At 49.7% G+C, this 26,002-nt stretch overlaps 1 protein-coding gene across 2 annotated transcripts in view; it reads right to left on the bottom strand.

Moving 5' to 3' along the window:
* Positions 1–3,355: 3,355 nt before the first annotated feature.
* The window catches only part of Atg16 (Autophagy-related 16), a 474,347-nt gene continuing 451,700 nt past the window's right edge, over positions 3,356–26,002 (bottom strand). For both annotated transcript variants that reach the window (XM_011149830.2, XM_011149833.2), the window contains one exon: positions 3,356–3,671. In XM_011149830.2, the coding sequence (XP_011148132.1) occupies positions 3,575–3,671 (97 nt within the window). In that variant the 3' untranslated portion in view covers positions 3,356–3,574. The remainder of the gene's footprint in view (positions 3,672–26,002) is intronic.

Raw genomic sequence — 26,002 nt, forward strand, 5'->3', positions numbered from 1 at the left:
CCACCACCGCGATATGAGTACCGATGCAAGTTCTTGGAGCGTATAATATTCCACGTGCGAGTTGTCACTTCGTGACCGCATTTCAGTGACTAATGAGCGCTTTCGAAAGCACGTTAGGTAATGTCAGATACACGGCTGCGCTGTGCAATGCCGCGGCGAGCTTCTGTGAAGGCTTCGTGATGTACATACGTGCGCACCCATACACACACACACACACACACACGTTCATGAGCGTGTGCGCGCAGTTACATACACGCGTGTGCAGCGCTCGGGTCGGTAGAAGCGAAAGGCGGGATTAGGGTGCGGTGAATGAGCCACTTGTCCCGAGTGAAAAGTTACAAAGGGTGTAAAAAGTAGGTTGAAACGGAATGATCCGTTTAGGATTACCGGCGACTTGGCGGCTATCGGAGGCGTCGAGTGTTTAAATTCGAGCCGAGCGATGCGCCGCCAGTGATGTTTCTAAGCACGCTCTTAATACTTTACAACTTAATATCATACATCAATTATTATGACCTAGCGATCGGAGCCTCTCTCGTTGATACGACGAAGCGGGATCGTCGCGCATTGCGCGTATTTTTACAAACTTTTTCGCCTTATCGTGTATATTTCACTCACCGTGTATAGATCTTGTTATCGAGAAATGTGGCGTCCCTTCTTTGCCTAAGCCGCAGACATATAGCCGAAGGTAGACGGTCGATAGGAGAAGGACGGAGCAGGATTTGCCGGGGCGGTCGGTATTGAAATGACAAGCCGCATTTTAGAAAATACAAGACGGCAACGTTTAATATCTATTTACATATGTGAACAGTGTATACGGCATGCCGGTTATATACATTGCGATACATAGAGAAAAGGAGAGATACACCGTGGCTTTGAATATAGAGTCGAAATGAGGTCTAGATGTACGGTATTAAAATCATGACGCAATACTATGGACGCAATCGATTGCTCGCTCGCGAGATGCGAGCCGGTAATTATTATCGCGATGACGAAGGGAAAGAAGTATGATCGTTGGCTCGCATTATCAGTAGGGATGCGCTGATTATCAAACATGGTGAATTGGTTTGAAACCAATCGCAACAAAACACATTCGAGATTCGTATTTCGAGTGCGCGTAGCGTGAGCGCGGAAATTAAACGATAAATTATTACTTTCAGTTGTATATCAATTTCTCAGTCGAGAAATGTGTCACAGGGCGCGCGCAAATTACGATCCTCAAGTTGGTAATTTCACGATTTGACGTTCTAATTAGACTAGAATGTAAACAAGTCTGTGCTCCTCCTTTGAATATTAAGACTTTCCGTAACTTCCGGGACTTTCGGTTAATTACCGCGCGAACCAACGATCAATTTCCCTCGCAAAGTAATCAAACGTCTCATTTTTCGCAGTTTACGAGTAAGAAAATTGTCCCAAGTATCTTTTACGATTAAATTATACGGTGTATAAACGCAATGAACAAACAACTGTATCCTGCAACGTGAGTCGAAAAGTCGGTATAAATGAGCTGAAAAGGAACCGAGACCCCTCCCCCCTCCCCCGCTGCTTCGTAGACACCGCGAGATTAGAGCGACCGAAGAGCTGCGCAAACTCGAGTAAAAACGTCATTCGCGAGACGAAAAGTCATGTAATGAAAAGTACAAAAAGTCAGGCGAGTGCGTGTTTTATTGCTCGCGCAGATAGGCGCGACGAAACATTCGTATCGCGGCCGCGTGAAAACGAGGTGTTATAAAAAGTGCTACAAGTTTAAGAAACGTCCGGCAGATCGAAGCTCCACCCTCAAGGTGAACTCGGTGTCCGAAGACAATGAGGGAAAGTTGACCGCGGTCGGTCGATAATCTCGTGCGTGTTTGCACACGGAGGCCAAACGAATCGCATGATAATACGCTGATATGAAAACGACGAGCCACGAGAGAATCCGACATTTCGGGAATTATGGATTATTACAGAACGTTGCACCGTGCGGGGTCTTCGATACACCCGAGAGCGCGGTTCTTTGAAGACTCGATATCCGATAACATGTCTCATGGTAAAAATAACGAGTTTCGAACAATCGAACCGGCCGATAATCTACCTTGATCATACGAACGACGTAACAACGCGATTAGTTAGTAATCGCTTACTTAACCGGAACACATTCCGACTTTCCGTTCCGCGTCGGACTCGCACTCCAGGACGTGAGAGTTTCACCGACGTCGGAGACTGACGAGTCGCGAATTATGCGTGCACGCGTACACGCGCGAAACGCACGGCGGCGAAAGCCGTGGCTTCGACTATGATGAGATTGCTCCGGCGGCATTGATTTCGTAAGTTAGTACAAAAAGAAAAAAGAAAAAGATAGAAATAGAAATAAGAAAATAGAAATGGAACAGGAAAAGAAAATCTTTCAACGTCGTCTAATCTAGAGTAATTCCCAGCGCATGAGAAGTATGTCCGAGTACACGACGTGGCCGTTTCCGATCGCGACGCGCATACTTGGTGGTTGCCTAACGAAGTAATATCTTTAAAACGCAGGGCGTTCGGTACGGACGTGCATTCGCTCGCACGCCATTTCAAATCTCGCGCGCGAACATCGCGGGTTCGCCAAGCAGCAGAGTTTCCTCCCTACGAAGTGTAGCGGTAAAATTGACATTTCGACAAAAAAGAAGAAAAAAATAACGCGACATAATTCCGGTACAGTAGGTTTATATCTGCATATATATAGGTATATGTGTATGTATAGGGTCGGTTAATATCGTGTGTAACGAATATGCGCGATGCAAACGCTTAACCGCGGCGGTGGCGGCGGCGGCGGCGGCACCGCGCGCGGAGCCGTTCCGTTGCCCGAGAGCGAACGTGCGACCGGCCGGTGACGTGCACACACAGCCGGCGGATTGACACGCGCGAGCGTATCCCTTGGTGTGCAGGCAGGTTAGCGCGGGGCAAGTGGCTTACACCTAGCGAATCTCGAGAGCGCGGATGCGACTACGGTATATAATATATCTGAGATTTTCCGCGGGCTGGTGCGTTAGAGAGAGAAGGACGGGACGATCGCGCGCGCGGCGTGGCATGCGCATGGCGTGCTATTCTAAAAAGAGGATCTTTACAACCCGGGAGTAACAATAAGTGCAGTTTTATGTACAATAGTCCCTACCGCTCGTGGATTTGTTCAGCGCGGCACATCTCCGCCGCGCTTTTACAGCTTCGAAACGGCGTCCTTACAAGGCTTTACAACCCGTGCGCGGCCGAACCGTCCAATGATTTTGATTATATCCTCTCCTCCTCCACCTCCACCTCTTCCTCCTCCTCCTCCTCCTCCTCCTCCTCCTCCTCCTCCTCCTCCTCCTCCTCCTCCTCCTCCTCCTCCTCCTCCTCCTCCTCCGCTGCTCTGCTCCGGGGCGCCGAGGCCGCTGCACTGTGATTTCCCGCTGGATTGCTGGATCGCTGAATCCCGCCTCATTTTCGCGCGATGCCGCGGGGACGACGGGGGTTGCGACTCGCGAGAGGCGCGCCGCGAGACGAAACGGGCGCGAGCGAGCGAGTTGGGTGTTCCTCATGCGTGAAACAGCAATCGTCTGCGCCGGGATCACTCGTCCTGTCAAACGTGATCGCCCCAGACCGTTACTGTCTTGGTGCGATCCACGGACGCCAGATAAGTGCCGTGCGGATGCCAAGACACTGCCGTCACTGCTGCCCTGTACACATTGAAAAGGGCAAAGTTTGATTAGCCGAGAAATATAATCGTCGAAACGTAATCGATTACCTTTTTACCAAGCGCGCGTTAACCGTGGCCTTCGAGCGTGCAACGGAATCTCCCGTCGAGAGAAACCCGATCGCGAGGAAAAGCAAGCGTGAAATTGCCGGTTTTCAGTCGGGGAAGCATCATTAGCGCTTTCAATGAATGACGGGGATATTTTCGAGCGCGTTTTGCGTAATATCGTGCGGTATTACGTTGCATGCGAAAACGCGGCAAAATTAGATCGTTCTGCCAATGATAACGCCATCGGATATTTCGCTCGGGCTGAACACTCGTTTCTATTTATCGCTGTATCGATGCACACCGCAATACACCGCAATACGGTTAAAGCTTTCCAATGTTGCGCACATGTGTGGAAAACGCTCGCGTTACCTTGAGAGGGTCTCTGATCGTAGAAATAGGAAATTAAGATCGCCACTTAATACAGGCGATATCGAATGCATGAGGTAAACTGAAAGGAATTCAACTATCGATATCGCATTTTGCAGCTCGCTCACATTCCGATCAAGTCACTCGCGCACAACATGGCGCGCCGCGTTTTGAAGCGTGCAACGGTACCGCGCGAATCCGCGCAAAAATCAGCCCGCGGATTACACGGCGAGAGAGTGACATTAGCCGAATCGAGCTAGACCTAGACGAGTGTAATTTCCGACGGATTACAAATGGGGATTGTATTTTTGCGTAAACCGCAATGGACCTGGCTGTGATCGTTGACTAACGGTCGCAAAAAGCAGCATCGCGCACCCACACGCGTCAGCGCGAGAGATACGCGGCGAGTCCGTTTGCGTGTACGCGTGGCAACATTATCGCGCATTCTCAAGTCGAAGCGAGTCCGCATAATGGATGTCCGATTAGGCCTCCCGTGATATTTCGCGCGAAATAGCCGCATGGTCGTTTTCCTACATTCCTCTCTCTCTCTCTCTCTCTCTCTCTCTCTCTCTCTCTCGCTCCTCCCCTCTCTCTCGCACTCCTCCCCTCTCTCTGGTTCAGAATCTCAAAAGGTTCTCTTGAGTCGCCGCAGAATTTTTGCAACGCCGACTCGAAGTAATATTCTTGTCTTTCGTGAGTCCGCGATATAGTGCGAATTTTTCTTTCTTCGAATCTTTCAATCCCCCTTCATTCGAATATAGACGAACGATATTTCTTTTCTCAATTTCATCATTCCAGGCTCCACGGGAACACCTGTAACTGCTCACAAACGGAGTATTTTCGCAGGAGAATTTGATATTCCTCCCGATAACGGTAAACGTGTCGCGATTATGACAACTCAGACGATACGTTGCGCATACAGACACGCACACACATACGCATACTACACACTATGTAAATCGGCGTAGCACGTCGAAGGCTGCGGGCTTGATTAGCATGACTGAGTATTATTGACTTCCGGCGCTTCGTGTTCAGAGACAGATGGAGAGAAGAAAAGGAAGAGAAAAGAAATCGTAAGCCAATGACCCGATTCGCGCGCGAGCGGATTTGCTTGCGCGCCGTGAATCGCGTTGTAGCCGAGCGACGCGCTTTAAACAGCTACATCCGAAAGCTTTCAGAACCAGCTTTTTCCATTTTCGTCCCCTAACTTCTGTCTGGTGAATCTAATTTCCTCACGGCGACTCGGGACTATTCCGTGCGTCGCGTTGCGCGTAAGGGCCTTTCAATTATCTCGCTATCTTTAGGGAACCGTCCTGCACACTGAAGCGGAGAGGAGAAACAACAGAAAAACACTCGAGAATATAGCGTGTCGCACGTGTGCGCGGCGAACTTTAAACCTTACGCAATTTAACTCCCCCTCCCTCCTCTCTCTCTCTCTCTCTATTTCTCTCTCTTGTTTCTTTCTTTCTTCTTTTCCCTCTCGCGCTCTCTCATTCTTTTTTTCTCTTCGTTTTTCCCGAAGAACGGCGTGACGCGCGAAGAATAAAGCGAGAAATGGGAATTTGTCGCGCGGTTATAATAGACGACGAATACGTTAAATATAAATACGCTTCGCGCGCGCGTGCGAAACAGCGGGCCCCCGAACACGTACGCGGGAAAATCCGCGAACCGCTTAAATCGTTTCGTTAAAGATTCCATTTGAACGTGGCGGAACACAGTGCCGCGTAATTTTCTGGTCCGAGCGGCTTCGCTCGTGCAGCAAAAGGTCTATAAAACCTGAATTCCCGAGGGTGATTCGCAGGGCTTGGCGGAATCGTAAAAGGGTGTTTCTATGCGAGGACAAACGTGCTGAAAATGGCGCGCTGCCTTCTCTCGCGCTCCTGTCTCTCTTTCTCTCTCTTTCTCTCTTTCTGTTCCGGCAATACTGTTAAAGAATCCTTCACTGGCAGACGCGAACGGAACCGGTGAATATTTTGCGCGAGGGCAAAGGTCATCTACGGAGGAGGATCTGGAAATAGCACCTCTCGCAGGAGGCAGCCACTATAAAACTATCATTTGCGACTTTACGAGTGCTCGTAAGCGCGGAATGGAGGGGACGTTAGGGGGAGGGAGCGGTGTAGGCGGAAAAGTAAACGCGCGACGAATGTCTGGTAATTCGCGAGCGTTTCACAGAACGATCGAGCGACACTTTGCGGAGCTTTGATTCTTGTATTTGCGATATCGGCACGCTCGGGATGGTGTTTTTTGTTGAATAAATATTCGTCCTCGGGGGAAAATCCGCCGAGTCCGATTGTCTGTTATACTCACGATACAATGCAGCGTAGAATTGAGCATTTTGTGACTCGCGCAGCTCATAAATAATAATCCCGTAATTGCACTCGGCGATACGATGAATCGCCGCTCTCTCGCGAGTTGTTTCTAGGTCCGCTTATTTCCGATATCCTCGCGATGCCTGCTCGAATGATCGTGCACATTTAGCACAATGTACGGGCGAAAGGCGGCCGCGAGAGTGGATTGCAGCTACACGATTCGCGTATGCGTGTGACGCGAATGATTCGCGTGGGATTGCCAAACGCCGCCTTCCTTCGTCGGACGCACTCGCGCGCGTTACGAATTCCTTGTAACGGGCCGACCCGCGAGGTTCGTCTGTTTCCCATTATGCAACCGACACGTCGATGATCGATACAACGTAACGTTTAATCGATATCGACGTAATGATGCAGAACGCGATGATTCGTCGTCGTCGTCGTCGTCGCGCGCAGAAAGTCAGCCTCGCAACTCCGCAACGTATCTTCTTGCGAGAACGCGCATTAATAGAGCCTCGTGTTATAATATCTACCGCGAATGCGTCTCACGACGTCTCGAACATCATCGTCCTTGTATCTCGCACATAAATCCGACACGACGCGACGATCGCGGCCGGTCATTCGTCCCGCTCGGTCCGCAACGAGCGAATAACTCGCGTGAACGCGGGATATCGCGCCATTCAATGCGACGCGCTAAACGGAGAAAACGCGGCGGGGAATACCGGCGAGCTCTAAAAAAGGGCACATCGTTCCGTCACGGTTTGACTGGCGCGTTTACTCTCGCGCGAAGTTTGTTGCCGTCAGGAAAGCCGGCCGCTCTCATACCGCGGGCGAAACAACAACGCGCGCGAACAAGAAAAAGCCCCGCGAACGCGCGTCGCGACGACCACCCGTCGAGCGCGCCGACCGCCGTCGCCGTCGCCGTCGCCGTCGCCGCCGCCGCCGCCGCTGTCGTCGTCGTCGTCGTCGTCGTCGTCGTTGTCGTTGTCGTCGCCGCCGCCGTCGTGGCCGTCGTCGCTAGGGGGTGAGCGATATTTCTAAAAGCAGGGTGCTTCGTATCCGGGATACCTTTGCGAGCGGCAACCACCACCTTCGTGGTGTATATTGCGAGCGTGATAAAGGAGACCTATCCGTTCTTGCCGAAGCAGCGTGGAAATAAGCTTTCGCGAACGATGTTTCCACTCTCTTGCTCGCACCACTTTCGCCACCCCCTGCCATTTCGTTCCGCCCATCCATTTTTTCATCTTGCCGCAAAGCTAATATAGAAGATATAGAAGATAGAGATGAAGGGGGGAGAGGGAGGGAGGGAGGGAGGGAGGGAGGGAGGGAGGGAGGAAGAGAGAGAGAGAGAGAGAGATTTTTGCGAACGATCGGGAAGGAGGAAGAATAAGAGTATGAGAAAGTAGATAGGTTGCGTGTACGCATGCATAGCGGGCGGGGAGGAGATGGACGGACGGTATGAGCCTTTGAAACGGACGTCGCGAAAGCATTTTCGTCCGTCGTTCTTGCAAATGACGGAGTTAACATATAAACGTCAGTAATGCCTCGTACTTTGTCAACACGGGGGATACGCAAGGTGGAAAGGGAGTGAAAGACTAGAAAGGATACGGAGGAGCGAAATGTATCCGAGAAAAGCGGCGTGCAAGAGAGAGAGAGAGAGAGAGAGAGAGAGAGAGAGAGAGAGAGAGAGAGAGAGAGAGAGAGAGAGAGAGAGAGAGAGGAGAGAGAGAGAGAGAGAGAGAGAGAGAGAGAGAGAGAGAGAGAGAGAGAGAGAGAGAGAGAGAGAGAGAGAGAGGAGAGAGAGAGAGAGAGAGAGGAGAGAGAGAGAGAGAGAGAGAGAGAGAGAGGAGAGAGAGAGAGAGAGAGAGAGAGAGAGAGAGAGAGAGAGAGAGAACGAAAGCGAGAGAGCACCCGCACGCGGGCGGTATAGCGATGCAGAATACAGACTAGCTGAATGAGAAGCGCGAGGGACAGAGGGAAAAGGGGGATGGAGCGCTTGTGGATTTTAGATTTTAACCCGGAGCGATGGATTATGCGGAGCGTAAGGGCGTCGAGCAGCGGAGAAAGGGCGCGGGTAGGTAGGTAGTGGTAGATATAGGGCGGTCGAGCAGGGGCAGGCAGACAGGCAGGCGCGGGGACGGACGGGGAATACCACTTAGCGAAAGAAAAGCGGTGGTGGGGTAGGACGTTGCCCGCGCCATCGTAGAGACGCCGGCTCGTTTGTCGTCGCGGGCGCAGGGGATAATTAAAATAATTATCCTTCATTGTGGATGCATAACGTCGGTCGGCGATAATTAGATCGCGGCGACTTACCGATAATGAAATCGGGATGAGATCTCTCGCGGAATTTCGCGTCCGTGAACGAGATGCGAACGCTGCATGCTCGCCGGTAGGTAGGGACGGGGGGAGGGCGCCGAGGGGGGCGGCCGTCGTCGTTGACGACCGGCAGATTATCGGGACGACGTGAAAAAGCCGGAATTTGATCGAGCATCGGGGGGTGCCTTAATTCGCTGGGCGTTCGGTCGTTGTTGCAAAAGCCGGCCGATATATCGCCGTGTACGCTTCCTCTTTGAAGTAAGTGCCATACTTTGTACAGCACCAATGTATATATATATATATATATATAAATACACAGGCCACGAATTGCTGCCGAGAAAGCGAGGGGATGGGAAATGTTACCGCGACGTCGGCGAGCCGGCCAAGGAATTGCTCCGATGCGCGAGTAATACGGACTGTAACATTCAACGAGCTACTATTAACGAACTACTATTAATACACGCAGCCGCGCACGATAGTGCATTACGCTACGTTACATTGTGTATTACATCGTATATCGCGCTGTCGAAGTAAGTTTAACAGAGAGAGAGAGAGAGAGAGAGAGAGAGAGAGAGTGAGAGAGTGACGTATAATTAATTAAATCCATCCGCGAATAAATAAACGACTGCGCGTCGCGGGTGCGCGCTTTAGCATACGTTATCGTAAGAACGTGCACTTCATAGACCGGTGTCTCCCTCTTTCTCGCAGAAATAAAATTCGAAGAAAAATATTAATAAAATCCTCTGCGTTACCTCTTTCCTTCCTCCCCACCCACTCTTCGGCCGCCGTCCCACCAACCGAAATTTTCTCACGTGTTATAATCCGCATTACGCGGTAGTAACCCGCATTAATCGGGGAAGCGCTTAGCGTTTTAAACAATGTAAAAGCGCGTTACGGTCATCAACATAAGCGGCATTACGAAACTCGCAGGGCTATTACTGTCCGAGCGCTAATATATTCAGCATTTTTTTTAACGAGACTTTCGCGTTACAGTTTTTTATCTGTTAATCCGCGACTCGGTGGAACGGAATTTCGCTAGCGCCGCGTGGAAAAACGTACACTCGGAGCGAAGCGAGGTGCGGCGAGGCGAGACGAGATGAGACGAGACGAGACGAGACGAGACGAGGGCAAGAGGGCAGAAGCTACGGTGCGCTCGTGCTCATGTGCGATTATTTCGCGCGTTGTGTCTTTGACGAACTAATCCATTTTGAGCCGTCCGCGACTCGGCTTGCGCGAAAGTTAAAGCGACCTGAAAAATCTCCCCTCGGAACGGCTCCTGTCTAGCCGCGATCATCGCGATTTTAATTCTTCACCAATCGCTAATACTCGATGCCGCCGTGGCGAAAGAGGCGTATCGCGATTCGAAATAGTGACCGATAACGAGCTCTCGGCATCGCGCTATCGCGAGCGTCTTCGATGCACCAATGCGGTTGACGAACCGAAATAATCGTACGTGGTTGCGTCTCGGCTCGGCTCGGCTCGGCTCGGCTCGGCTCAGCAGGTCGATATCCTTAGGTAATGTATTCTTTATCACGCTTCGCGTGCATACTTCATAATATGTCTATGTAAAATGATGAGTGCCACCTGTTGACACAGCCGACGTAAACTCGAAGCGATAAATTCCGCAGGGACGACGAAACGCAGCGGCGGCGGCGGCGGCGGCAGCAAAGGGCGGGAAGGGAGGGAGGATCTTAACGCGCTCAGCGCGGAATATAATAATCGGGAAGAGACGCGTAAACGACTAAGGTCCGAAGGAGCGCGTTGGGATTTTCATGCGGTGAGCTACCGTGTGTGTGTGTACGTGTGTGCATGCGTGTGTATATGTGTGTTTGCGAGTTTGTATTCGTAAAATAAAACGCGCGCAGTGTGCGGCGCGTTAATCCATCACTCGCGAACTCGCGTCGGCGCGAGTACGAGTGTGAGACCGCGAGACGAGATCATTTGGTCTCGCGTGTAAAAGAAGCGACGTAAGAGCCTTACGCGATGTGCACAAGGCGCGGTGTCGAAACGCAGACGGACACTTTTATAAAATCGCGAGCGCTGAGAGACAGGAAGAGAGCGCGTATAACGGGAAATCGTATTTCGAGAACAACATGTTTAAAAGCTTCGCGCCGTAAAGACCAATAGAAATGTTAATCAACGGCGGGCACTTTTGTACATACACACACACACACAAAACTACGGCTTGATTATATTCCGTTCGTCTCGATCCCCCCGGATAAATAAGTAATGGTACGCCGGTGTGCGTGGCGCAAACAAGCGCCACGCACACAAAACAGAAAGGGAGCGCCGCGGAGTGGACTGAATGGCCAACTTTTATACGTAACACCACGGAGTGAAAGAGAGGTGAAAAAGAAAAAATAAATTGGTTTACCATCAACAGTAATCATGGCGGCCTCCCACTGTGCATTGGTGCACCGGTAATACTGCTCGCTTGACCGTAAACAATACCGAACGCGACATAAAAAACTAATGGTTTATTGAACTACAATGTTGCTCGGCTACGATGCCGCAGGCGTAATCATAAAATTGTAACCGCAAAACCGTAATGCTCTCCTTCCCTATTCTCCCCTCCTCCCCCATTCTCTTTTCTTTTTCTCCTTCCCTTTCTTCTCATCCGCTTCTTTTTCATTGTCAATATTACTTTTTTAACAGGACGCCGACTAGCGCGAGACGAAAACGAAGCGGCGTGTTTGGCTTTTGCGGAAAAGTGAGACAAACAGAGAGAGAGAGAGAGAGAGAGAGAGAGAGAGAGAGAGAGAGAGAGAGAGAGAGAGAGAGAGAGAGAGAGAGAGAGAGAGAGAAAGAGACGCGACGATCTCGGAGAGTATATCGCTCGTATAATTATCCAAACGATCTTGAGTCTCCGCCATCAATCTACGCGGCCGCGAATGCTCGTCCGAGCGCGAAGCAGCGGCGCCTAATGGCGCGCTCATTGGCGCACAATGATTCGCAACAGCGGCGGCAAGGAGCGACGAACAAGCGACAATACAGGCGACGATTAGATAGGCGACGTTATTCCCGCGGCAAATGACGCGAAACGACGTGGACGACGACGCGAGTCGTGTAACTGCCGTTAAAGACCGGGGGGCCGACCTCGCGATCGGACACTTCGCCGTTCTCGGTGACTTCGGCGTGGCGGTCATTGCCGGCTTTGTGAGAGCTTGGCAGCTCGCTTTCGATGATCGCCGAGAACAGGCAACAACCTCGCGTGAAGAACTCCGGAAAAGCGGCAGCAGGGTATTAAGTATCATTAGCACCCGACGTAGAAAATGTAGGTAGCTTCATTGATATCGCGAGAACGCAGCGATATGCGAGCGAGCGAGCGACCGACCGCGTTCTCAAACACGCGAAGCCAATGGATGTAAGCGAGCATATTTGCCGGACTCTGTTGTTTCCCACGCGCCTGTTTGCTCTTTAAGGCACTGTAATCGCGCGCTGAGAGACTATAAACCTTGTTAAACTTGGCCTGTCGGCTTGTTTTAGGTTTTAAATTTAGACGTGGCGTCGCGACGTGGCGAGTTTATTAGTCGAAAAATTCTGCTCGAAATAAACTATCGCGGAATTTCAGTCTCTTCTCGCTCGAGAGTTTCGGCACGTCGCCGAATATTCCCTCATCGATCGCTCGACCTTTCGTTTCAAGCGGAGAATTTTAAACGCGTCATTCAACGGTCGTGATTACGAATGAATGGAATTTTCTCGTTCTCCGATCGATGCGTGCCGCTGAATTCGCAGTAGATTGTTTCGGCTTGCTACCGCGAACGCTCACGTAAATCGTAGATATTTCAAAGTTGTGTGAAAGGGTGGAGGGCGACGGATCGGCACACAGCAAACGGTCGCGCGCAATCGACCCGTTGATGAGCGCTACATTTGGCCATAAATTTCAGAGGCGCGTTGCGCGGCAGGCGCGAAACGCGAAAACAACGTCGAATTTCCCGAAGATGCCGGTGCGTTAATCGAACAGCGACAAATGTGTTTATGATGATTGCCGGAACGTGCCGAGGCTGTGTCGCGGAAAAATCAGTCCCCTCGCTAAAATCGCCGCCGAAATCGACGAAGGCCGAAATCAGATTTAATCCGCCGAGGGCTGGACTCGCGCGGCTATCGCGGATTCGTTGCGATACCGTGGAAATTCCTTCTGTTAAATGATATCATCAAGAGTACGTTGTTACCAGCTGTGCTGCCGCGCTATTTAATTAAATCCCAACGTATTCATGCATGGGCGAAACGCATTTCATTTATCATATTTGAATAATCCCGTTAACGTTTTATCTCTATACTATTAAATCACAAATAATTTATTAACAATTATTGTTATTTGTATTTATCGTAAATTGGACGATTAAATTTAGAATCTTTGGCGATGTCACGAATTTTGTCGAGCTCTTACTCCATCGAGCGTTTCATTTCCGTTAATCATGTTAATCACGTCCATTGAAAATTCGTGTGTATAAAACTAACGTCGCGCTCGAGATTAATTTAACGACTCGCAGCTGCGACTGCGACTGCGACGGCGGCGGCGGCAGCGGCAGCGTAATGTAATCGTAATGTAATCGAAAATAAAGCACACAATTGTGACACGAGCGTCGTTGAAAATACGCCCATTTTGGCGGACGCGCGTCAACACGCGCACAATATAAAAACCCCGTAAAACGTTAACGTTATCGGAAGCTCACAATCGAGTCGCGCGACAAACGCAACATCACGATATTTCGCAAGTGTCTGCGAAGATCATTTATGACGTTTCGCTATATCGAGTCCTACGTTCCTCTACTAGAGAAGGAGAAAGAGGAAGAGAAGAAGGAAGAAGGGGAGAAGCAGCTGCGAAAGCGCTCCTTCTCCTTCTCTCGTGGACTGCGAGCTTTCCAGGCGAAATACGAAGTAGTTATGTCGCGAAATTATCTGTGACGGAAGTTCCTCCGTTTAATACATGTTCGCCGGGCGTTTCCAATTCACGTTTGACGTCTTTCGGGACGCATTCAAAAGCGGCGACTGCAGTGACACTGGCGAAATTCCCCGTAACGCGCCGCCTCAAGTTCGTATCCAGCAATGTCTTGGTCCTAACTTCACTTTCACCCACAAAGTGAGGCACGTGAATGCGCGCGATAGTTTAAACACTGCGCTCCCGGACCCGGTGACTAACTTGCGCCACTGTGCACTCGTACAACTCGCGCGCGAGTTCGCATTCCCATTTCTAATACACATTAGCAATTTGCGTCTCAACTTGGCGCCTCGCCGTTGATGAGTCTCGCTCTAATAAGATAAAAGTGCCGACTGACTGAAATCCAATCGAACAGGCGCGTAACGCTCCTCGCGCAGAATTCGGATAACGCGTTTAACGATTAATCACGCGTGTGTGTTTGTTCAATTTCACCACGTTGTCGTAATTGCAAATCAAGCTCACGAGTGTGGGAGATACTCGGCGGATCGCGAAAACGTTGACAAGTGCGGCAAGTATGCACGATTCAAGCGGCTTCTAAGCGAGTAAGTGAAATTTCTGCCCCCATTTGAACATTGGCCCCTTGAACAGTGAGCCAGCTTGAACTTTTGCTCGCATAACGAACAGACACATTTCACTATCATTTGAATATCATATTTTACAAAGTACTAATTTAACTCGGAGTGTTACGAAGTAACGCTACAGAATAATACAGCACTTCATTGCTATTACTAAAAGTGAGGCAAATTGCTTCTCTACATTTCCTCAGTAATGTATGAATGTTCGTTTCATACAAGCGGAATGTACCGCCGGACGTTTCGTGAGAGTGTTACCGTCGAGTGATTCGGAGAGAATAAGCTCCCTCTTTTGCAGAATAAATAAATATCCGGTATAAAACAATTACTCGCGCGCGCGCAAGGCGATACGCGGCTTCGATGGGAAATATGTCTTGTATGTGTTCCCGAGTCGAGTAATCTCGTCCTCGTTTCATGCATTTAATAATAGCATTCGAAAGAGAAGGCTCGCGGACGAAGAAACTCTAGGGCGAATAGAAATTGAAGCTAGTAAATATCACTTATAGGCGCGCGTTACAGTCTCGTTACTTAGCGAGAGTCGGAGAGATTTTAATACCAGTTTTAGATAATTACGGGTTACAATGGTTTTTCGCCGGAGGAAAAGAAAAAAAGAGAGTTTCCGACATCTCTCGCGTGAGCCGAGCCGCGAACGCGGCGATTTTATGTTTAATATCACGTCGCTGGCGCGTCTTGAATCGCGTGAGAACTTGGCCGGTGTAATTTTGCCATTAAACGTTTAAAATTACGCGACTAATAGGACAGATTATCCGGGAAATTAAAGCCTGGGCGTGAGCGAAAATATTTTGCGTCATTAAAATACGTACGAAATTGGATGTTCACTCCCAGATAAAATTGTACCTGGCGCTCACGCTCACGCGCACGTGCCGTACCGTGCGCGTACAAAAATAACATCATCAAAATGCAGCGGAACAAAACACGTTATATGACGCTGTGTGTGTGTGTGTGTGTGTACGTGCGTATACATACATCGTAAAATTCAAATCAACGAGGCCAACACAGGGAACGTCTCGTTTAATCGAGCACTATTTTTTGCTGGACCAAATTATTTGTCTCGAAAAATTATAAATACGCCTAATTATTATACATACACGTAATAATTTTCGTCGTATAATATATCCGATTAATTCCTGCGATTAATACTCGCGACGACCTGTCCCGATTATATTAGCCTGAAAAAGAATTTAAATATTCATGCGTATAAATTATCTTTCACGGGCAAATAATATCGCGGGTTAACGAGACGGACTGGACGCACTGTCGTGCACTTGAAATTATTTAAAATCAGGACGCATTGGAATTTCGCCGATTTTCGTCGAATCTCTCTCTCTTATCTCGACGAGCACAACCGCTTCATCGCAAGAGAATAAACTAGGTTATCTTTGAATTTGATATGCGATAAATTCGCGGCACAGTTAGAAGTTTGTCTCGCAGCACGATTCGGCCGCGATTGAGTCTTTAAATTTCGCCTCATGATATGATAATTAGGTTTTCCTCGAAGTTAAGCCATACATCCATGACACATTCGGTCCACTCGCTTATATTTTATTCATAGCCGCACTATGTGGGACACATATTTGTACATGCGCAAAATACGTTGTCAATCCGTATTATAATATGTTATAAAATTAGGAATTCCTCTCCCCTAAATCATTCGAGCATAACTTAGTGAACGATGCACCTTCAGATATTTTAACCAAATATCTATGTGAATAGCGAAGTTTCATTTTTTTTTTATAACAGATATTTCGTTCGGACTTTGAACTTTCTACTACAATATCCAAAATTTTTTGATATTATTGTTCCCAATGTCTTCTGACTGTGAAATTTCTTTTATTGTTTGATATATTTCTAACGTCGTGAATAGGAATATTGCGCCTTTGTGTGCCTTTTAAAACTATTTAATGTTTTATAACCTTCCTTACAACTTTGCGTTACTAAATCAATTTTCGTAATTTTATATTATCCTTTCTCTAAGATCGAACTTAACGGGAGAAAGAGAGAGAGAGAGAGAGAGGGGGAGAGAGAGAGAGAGAGAGAGAGAGAGAGAGAGAGAGAGAGAGAGAGAGAGAGAGAGAGAAGGAAGGATTTCTTGAGAACCGTGATGAGGAGACGCGGTAAGCGTGACATGTGTACTCGCTTACGAGATTATACACAACGTCAAACGCGCGATGTGCACGATATAATGATATCCTTTTCTGAATAATCAACGAGACACACGCTAATACATAAACGCGAGCTATCCCTTAGCATCCCCGTTTGCTAAGCGCCAGCTGAAACTTGTTTATTTCACGGCAATTACAATATTACTCGTGGTTATATACTACGGCCACCGGCCAATTTATCGATGTAGTGTGCGTGTCCATAATGGACACGTCGATGGATACGCGGAATTTATTAAGTATTAATATAGGCGACTTCCTCGAAGGCACGGCGCGGCACGGCGACGTCGCCGACCGTGCGCGCACGAGAAGGAGAGAGAGAGAGAGAGAGAGAGAGAGAGAGAAAGACAGAGAGATAGTTGAATAATCCACAAACGTTTCCAGAAGCTCGGAAAATTGCCGGTGACTTGTAAAAAATACGTATATCTATTGTCGCTGGATATCGGATGAATTCCTCTCTCCCGCCTAATTCTCGCCCAATTATTATTGCTTAAATTAAAAAGTCATCAAACAATGTTTGATTTGGTGCTTGGGAGAAATTTTTTTCATAGCACATAGTAGATTAAGCTTTCTCTCTCTTTTCTCTCTTTTTCCCCTCTCAATCTTTCCCTTTCGCCTCTCATCGACGACGGGCAGCGCAATTTCGGAATAATCGACGGCGTGTTCTCTGAACTCCGGCAAATTATTAATCGGTCGACGATCGTCGCTTGAAGTTAAGCCGGGTCTTGCTACCGCTCGTCGATACGAAACGCAAACGTAACACACATTATATGATCGTTACTCTCGCGAACGGCGAGAGTGATAAATTGCATCGACCATTACGTCGTACAGCGACGCGCACTCGCTGAGGCGCGGCGTACGAACGCCGACAAGCTCATCGCGGTGGCGCAATTACACCGCTAACAAAGCTCCGCGATTAAGCCCTGTGACGCGCGCGCGCGCGCGCGCGCGTCGTCCCCGGAAAGGAGAAGTCAAGTCCGTCTGGAATCTGCAATCGAGCGCGCCGGAAAGAATCTCCCTCACCGTTCGACGCCTTCCACCGAATTAATCGCGTAATCCGCGGATGTAAGCGACACGATCGGGGCTATCGATTGCCGCTTTGCCGTGAGGAAGCGATCTGCTTGAACACGCTCACTCTGCCACGCCGGTGACCGATGCTATTAATATCGCCGTGTCCCACTAATTCGCCTGTAAAACGTGAATCACCACGGATAACGAATTAAATAATATTAATTTTTCAATACCTATTAATTTGCATTATTCTCGACCGTCGAAATTATCAATCGACTAATCGCCCTGACTAACGCCGCCTCGCACGGTACTCGCAGCTCCAGCAAGAATGCGTTCCCGAGTCGTGTGCGCGGCCGGATCCTCTCTTTCGGAATTAGCATATCACTCGCGTCGAGATAAAACTACCAGGTGTGTTCGCGTTAAAAAAAAACACCCCAACCGGCGCGGCGCGGCGCGGCGCGTCTCTCTTTCTACCTCGTATTTAGCGGCGAACTGCAGCCGGGGCCGATTATCGTGACACGCTGGAAAGCCGCGGGAGAACTTACGCGTTGCATTTCGCTGCGAGACGACAGACTCGCGGCGCTCTCGGCGTACGTTCCGCTGCCACACACGTGTGCGACGCGGATAGCGCGCGGCTTCGGAGTGTTATCTAAACTGTCAATGATGCAGTAAACTCGCAATCGGCGCCGGCGGTGGCTCGTAATGGGGTCCGAGAGAGCGAGAGATATAAATTGCGCGCGTCTCTCTCGCGGGCTCCGCTTGCGCCTCGTGAGTCGCAAGCAAGTGGCGGGACTTGTGCGGTGAGCGTGCCGACCGTCCTTTGCTTTTTACTCCCAACCGTAACTTTATACTCGCATTTGCGTGTAATAGCAGCCGGTTATCGATGCGTCGTTAGCTCGATCGAAATTCCCGGGGAGTAGTTTCAATGCGCCGATGGAACGTCGCGCTCGAGTTTGAAACCGCCGCGAGTTCTATCGAAGCAAGCTATCCCTCATGCGCAGATAACCAACATGACTGATTCGTGGATAATAATGTGTTCAATGATTCATCACTCACAAACTCACTGCCAACTCCCTCTTCGCGCGAGTGTTACCTTCCACCTTTCCGACGAGATTCGATCGAGAGTCGGCAAAAATTCAATATCACAATCGCGTATACATATTTGTCCCGCCGCGGCCGAATACTTGCGAAGAGAATTGATTCATGGTTACACAATTAGAGCCGAGCATTTGACACCCGGGCGAACGCACGGACGCCACGCGCGATGAATGTCTCCCTCCGGATTGAAATATTTAATCCGGATCATCTGAATTGTTAGTTGGGATCGCGCGGTCAAAACCCACACGTCCGATTTGACAGAAAGCTTCCGTCAACGACTGTCCCCGACTGTCGGCGGCGGTGGCGGCGAAATGCTCCACGCCGTGGGTGGAGAAAAAGAAACGACCGAGCGGTGCGGAGGGCGTTCGATTTCGGCAGGGGGGGAGGAAGGTTGGCAATAGGAGACTTCGGTGGTTGAGGGAATGAAAGTCGACGTGTATATCCGTACCAACCACCGACTGGCTGGCACCGTTGCATAGGGGGCGAGTCTGGGCGAGGGCGATGGTACAAGGGGCAGAAGAGGAGGGGCTGGCTGAGCGTTGGAATGGGAAAAACAGATAAAGAGCTCGGCACCGCTCGACTCCTGAAGACACGACGAAGATAAATGACATAATATCGTGCCGGACTGGCCGATCATTGCCGTGGAAATGAAATCGAGTTAAGCGAGAAGAGTGCCACGGGGCAATTGATCTTTCTTTCTTTCTTTCTCTCTCTCTCTCTCTCTCTCTCTCTCCCCCCTCTCGCTCCCCCCCCCCTCTCTCTCTCTCTCTCGCGTGTGCGAACACGATGCTTCGTTACGTTGGGAGCGACAATGAAATCGGTCCGGTCCTCATCAGAGGATACCAAGGAGATTGCCTCTCCGTCCTCCCCTATCGGTATCTTGCCGAAGTGTCTCCCGCGCGGCGACACTTGCGCCACACGATTGTATATACAACGATGGAGAGCGAACAAGGGAGAGCGCGGGGAAAGAGCCGAGCGAAAAGGGATAATCTAATTCTTTTCGCTTGATGTGTTTACTTCCGTTCTCACGCGCCACTTATTCCCCCCCCGAGGAGTCGACGTTGAATTTTCATTAGACGTTTTCCGCGTCGGCGGCGAGACCACTAGAGGGTGGTGCGCGAGGGAGCAAAGGGCGAAGGGCGCTCACACACGTTGACCCGTCGGAGCCGCGAGCGAGAGCATGTGGACGCGCGAAAGTTGCGTGGTTACGATGGATGTAAAATCGCACGGGGGACCGGGGGACCGTCGTGGAAATTGCGCCGCGGGAAAGATCGGCAGGACCAGGCGGCGGGTGAGACCGCGCGCGCGACACTCTGGCGAGTTACGAGAATGCACTTTAGGGGCGCTGAAGAGATTACCGGCGGAAAGCCGCGGCATGGTTGTAAAAGTGTATGAAATACACTAATCGAACTACTTTCCTAGGAGTTTCTGCCCTAGTAACACCGCCGCCACCACCACCGCCGCGCTGCGCGGGCGCGGCAACGTATCCTTCCCTCATAAAATGCGGGATGAAATCGCCATAAATGCGTGCGTGACTGAAATACGGCGTAGTAATGTTTACGAGACGTTGTTACTTGTCAGTTACCACTGTGGGGAATAATAACTTATACTGTTACCGCGCGCCGGCTCGCTACGCATTTATTTATTAATAACGAGCCGCACAAATCATATGATCGCTGTCCGATAGCGGTATGGCGCGATCGCGACGGCAAACGTGCCGACATCTCGGTCCTGGGCGTGGGAAAAATTTCTGCACTCCGGAGAATCTTCGATAACATCATTACGTTCTGATAGACACGCGCCTCCTTGATCTCTTTATCCGACGGCACGGCGAAATCCCGCAGAATTTTAATGACGACAGACAAATAACAGTCGCGAAGTTCTCGAAAGCGCTAAACGATGGAAGAACAAACGAGCATAGAAGAGACTCGCGCAGAGAGGGAGGAGAGAGAGAGAGAGAGAGAGAGAGGGAGGGAGGAGAGAGAGAGAGAGGGAGAGGGAGGGAGGGAGGGAGGGAGGGAGGGAGGGAGGGAGGGAGGGAGGGAGGGAGGGAGGGAGAGAGAGAGAGAGAGAGAGAGAGAGAGAGAGAGAGAGAGAGAGAGAGAGAGAGAGAGAGAGGGAGGGAGGAGAGAGAGAGAGACAGATAGTTTGCATCAATTTCTTGAGAATCTTAAATTAGGTCACTAGAGACACTGTTACCAAAGCTTATCCCGAGATTGCTAATAAATATATACCTTATTGTTCGTAATCAGTAAGCGATACGTTTCTGAACTGACTCTTTCAAATCTGTGATCAGCAAGCAGAGTAATCGCAGAGTAATCGCGATCGAAGGACGAACTGAAAGGCGGTCGAGAAATATATATACAGGGTGTCCCATTTTAAAGGACCCACTCAAATACTTCAGAAACACTGCGTTAAATCGAAAAATGCTTAAGACAAAAGTCGTTTAGCTTGAAGGGGGACATAGGATAGCGATAGAATTTTGTTTATAGATGGCTCCATCATCGAGATATTTACTGATTATCAATTTTCTTAAATGGAAATACAAATTTTTTATTATATCACCTTTTTTTACCAATTAATTTGAACAACTTTTGTCTGAAACATTTTTTTATTTGCTTAATATATTTTGAGATATTTCAGGAAAACTTGGTAACTTTTCCAACATTTACCTTACAATATCTCGCTAACTATTCGTCGAAAGAAAAAATAATATTAGATTTTTTACTTTATTTACTATCAAGAATATACTACTATAATAGTGCCCTAACTTTTATTAATTTAATAATTTTGAAATTTCCAAAGGTCGATAAGTTAATAAAAGTTAGGGCACTATTATATTAATATATTCTTGATAGTAAATAAAGTAAAAAAGTCTAATACTATTTTTTCTTTCGACGAATAGTTAGCGAGATATCGTAAGGTAAATGTTGGAAAAGTTACCAAGTTTTTCTGAAATATCTCAAAATATATTAGGCGAATAAAAAAATGTTTCAGACAAAAGTTATTCAAATTAATTGGTAGAAAAAGATGATATAATAAAAAACTGGGATTTCCGTTTAAGAAAATTGATAATCAGTGAATATCTCGAAAATGGCGCCATCTGTAAACAAAATGCTATCGCTGTCCTATGTCCGCCTTCAAGCTAAACAACTTTTGTCTTAAGCATTTTTTTATTTAACACAGTGTTTCTGAGATATTTGAGTGGGTCCTTTAAAATGGGACACCCTGTATATATATATATATAGAAATATATATATATATATATATTATATATATTTTACGGGAAGAAGTTTCGAGAGAATACGCGTATAACGAGGTCACCGATCCCGTAATGCGCCGAATCGAAGATGCGCCGAGGTAACTTGCGCTTTAATCTCAAAGCTCAGCCTGCCGGTATCTCGAGAGTTTCCTCCCCGCGCCTCTCTTCTTAATTACCTGTTCTGCTATAATCGCACGGTACTATTTATTCACCGGGCAAGATCTTCGCCTGGATCGCGCGGTAAATTCCCGCTTTTCCCAACGCGCGCGCGCACGTGTGGCTGTATGTACATGTACATGTATGAGTGTACCGGCGGATCCTGCCGGTTGATTGCAAATTAGAGCACGAACGGGACGCGTAAGCTTATCGGGCAATACGATTGCGGATTCGAGTCTAAATGCTCGCGGAAAGGGAGTCACGCTGAACGGCTCGAACGTCGGAACGAGCGGCCTCTGGCCGTTCACGCGCGTTTATTTACCCGCGCAGCACAGCCACCGTCGCCACTTTCGTGTGCATCGCCGCGGAAAAACCTGCGCAGGAAAACAAAGGCGAGACGCAAGGCAATTGGCCGTGCACGGGAAATAATGTAACATTCAGCTCCGTCGTGAAATTCGTTGCGGAGAATCGCATGTATTTTATAAGCGAGGTTAACGCAACGAGAGAAGGAGACACAAGCTGTTCGCTTTTAGCGATCGACTTTGTATCGACAGACGGGGCTGCTCTCGCGAAGAGAATTCTTATAGCGCTTATTTCACGCGCTGTCTTTCCGCTCTCTTCCACTTAATTTCAAAGCGATTAATTATTAATTATTACATGCAAGTTGGCGATATTTGCGTCACGGCCTCATTGACGACGGTGTCGCAGGCATCCCGAGGAACGCGCACGAGAGAGAGACAACGCCTGGTGCGCTCGATTATTACCTTAATTCGCGCATTCGCGTGTCTCGCATAACATCTAAATTTCATAGCTCGTACCGCACCGCGACGCAGCGGCAACGGCAGCGGCCGCTCGTTCTATTCGGAGCGGGCGGGCGGGCGGGCGGGCGCGCATTAAATACCTGGGGAATCAGCGCGGCTTCCTCCAGCGCTTTACGGAGGAGGCCGTAAGAGGACACCGACGGAGAAAAGAGAGTGAAAGGGCGAGGCGCTTATTAAGTTAGTCTCGGGGATTCCTGAGCGAGCGAGCGGTCGAATGCGTACACGGCTATGCAACGTACGAATTATACGATCCGCCATCGCCGCTACAACCGCGAGCAGCGCCCGCGAAGAAGACGAAGGTAAGGACGAGGACGAGGACGAGGACGAGGACGAAGACGAAGATGACGAAGACGACGAAGACAACAACGACGACGACGACGATGGCGATGGCGATGGCGATGGCGATGACGATGGCGACCGCGCCAGAGGACGAAGAAGGGAACCAAGAAGGGAACGGACGTAGATGACGACGAAAGATGACGATGACCGCGGCTATGGTCCGGGGTGAAAGTAATAACAGTGAAACACGCTTGCGCGTGTGTACGCGAGGAACCGCCGCGCACACAGACGCCGGTGCCGGCGTGTACGTGACTGGTGCTTAAGCCATTTTTCGATACGACCGGTACTTAGATGCACGCCGAGCCGCCCGCTGGGCTCTCTTTCTCGCGGAGAGAAGCCACCACCGAAGATGCCGCGTCCTTGAGAAACTCGAGGAGGCCGAGGACGGCACGGTCGGGCCGCTGCGACGACGGAGAGGAGCTCGTTCGTTCGTTCGTTCGCTCGCTCGCTCGCTCGCTCGCTCGCTCGCGGGAAGGAGGGAGGGGGGCGACGATAATTGCAGAACGGATCTTACGATCCTCCGTGGGACTCGTGGGGCCGATCGCCCGAGACGATCGTCGTGCCTATGTGTCTGTGCGTGTGTGGATAAAAGGGCGCTGAAAGCATCCGATGAGATACCGGCACTCTCCTTTCGGCACGGATTCCTCGACTTTTCGACCCGAGTTCTCCCGTCGGATGTTTACGCAGCGCGAGCAGCGATTTTCGCGAGATCAGCGCCCGCGACGCGAGTCGATTTAGCGAGTTTAGCGAGAAACGCGATAGGGCGCTGCTCCAAACAAACTGGCCCGCGAGGCTATTTCGCGCCTCTTTTACATAACAAAGGAATATTGTTTCCCAGCTCACGCGCAGTTTGGAAATAGTCCGACGATAGTAATCACGAGTAACAATTAGCTCGCTCCGCGAAATTGCGGGGAGATATTACAATTTGCTACGCTCGCTTTACGAGTGACCTTTTCGCGGCACGCTAAACCCAAGGGAATTCGAAGACTGGAGTCAGCGTCCATCGGAAATACACGTTATTCGTCACGAGTGGAAAAGGGAGGTTATTGGAGAGGAAAGAAAAGGAGAGCGAGAAATACACTTGGGACTGTAGACACGAAGAGACATATAAAATGCATCCTGACCGAAAGAGCGGTGATGCCCCGACCGTTGCTCCGTAGCGAGATTAGCCCAGCTATTATCAATCTGAATTTGAACACGTTGACGTATACGCCGTCGTAATTATGAGCTATTAAACGCTTTACGCTCGTAATCGCTCCGACATGCGCGTAATAACTAATTGCCGCTACCGTGAACGTGATAGTATGATCGGTACGGAGCACGACATGTTTCAATTCAAGAGAATAACTAAACGTTCTCGCCGTTTAACGGGCGCGTTAGAGGTTATTTCTCATCGAGATCACGACTCGCGACTCTTTCCGCGACCCGCACGGCGGGAGCGGTTTTTCTTTCGCTTCGCGTTCCGCGCGGCTCATTGTGGACTGCATAGCAGAACAGCGCTCGCATTACATTTTCCTCGCGATGACGCCAAAAGTCTGGCGTACAATTCGATCGCGTGTGTGCGAATGGTTGCGTTCGGAATACAAAGCGCTCGTTGAGCGATTAGCGACTATTGGTTTGTACTGTTAGATCTTTACACTCAGACCGATAACGTCGACGAATTACTCCAACCGTGGTGCAACCGTTGTGTTTTCTGAACGCAGCCAACGAAATCGCGACGAAGCGTTAGCGGATTAATGACTTTGCCGCGAATACTCGCGAAATCATCGGATCGGCACACTCTCGGCGAGGAAATCCTGAAGACGTTTGGATCCGTCACTTACCGCGATTCCGCCAATCGCTGGACGCCCGGCAAGAGTCGCGGAGTTATTGTTAACGCGGCGATACATCCGGAAATTAATTGTTAACCGCGCCTCCTATTGATTTGCGGGCAATATCGTGGTTTAACCGGTCAAGCTCCCCCGTGGATAGCATAATTGGCGTTTTTAGCATTTTAAAACATATCGATTTTCTGCATCTCGGCAGAGCGGGGAACGATCACCCTTGCGCCGCATTCTCCGTGAAATGCCGCCGATTAACGCGTCCATCAACGCGGCTCGTGTAGGTGAAAGGGCGCTGAAAGCACGCGGACGAGATATGCGCCTACGCCGCTGGCCACTTTCATTTCGCGCCGCGCAGCCGTCGTCGCCGCCTCCGCCGTCGAGTTTCTTTTTCCCCGGCACGAACGGATTCACGCGCGCTCTCACCCCTTTCCCACACGTTAGGTACGTACGTATAGGACGGTAAGCGGTTCCTCGGTCACTCGGAGTGACATGTTCAATAGCAAGAGCGACCGAGAGAGAGAGAGAGAGAGAGAGAGAGAGAGAGAGAGAGGGGGGGGGGAGGGAGGGGAGTGGAAAAAGGTCGACACGGACGTCGGTGAAGCTAGGGAGCGCGTCCGGGGGTGCCGTATAAATTCGCGATATCGTCCGCAGTCATCCGGCGATATATAGATACGGACGGATACGTGTACGTGGGATATACAGCGCGAAAGTTGGAGCGGAAATCGGGTCACGTCGAAATATTTTCTTAGACGCCCTCTCCGCTCAGCCCCCTCGCGCTGCTTGCCGCCACGAATCTTTTTCTTCGTATGCGCGAGGAGCAGCGTGTATATACGTTCACATGTAGGTATGAGTGTATGTGTGTGTGTGTGTGTGTGTGTGTGTGTGTGTGTGTGTGTGGTATGTGGTGTGTGTAAATCGGTGGTGTGCGCTGTGTGTGGTGGACCAGAGGACCGAAGTACTTCAGGAAGTTCTCGTGTCAGGTGGGTATGCAGAGCACTTGAAGGTGCCTCCTAAAATTACGGGCCGCTCGGCGAATTTAAACGGAAAATTCGCATCCATCAAGCGGCTCGAAAC

This window comes from Harpegnathos saltator, unplaced genomic scaffold (genome assembly GCF_003227715.2).
Source record: "Harpegnathos saltator strain DR-91 unplaced genomic scaffold, Hsal_v8.6 scaffold140, whole genome shotgun sequence".
NCBI classification, from domain to species: domain Eukaryota; kingdom Metazoa; phylum Arthropoda; class Insecta; order Hymenoptera; family Formicidae; genus Harpegnathos; species Harpegnathos saltator.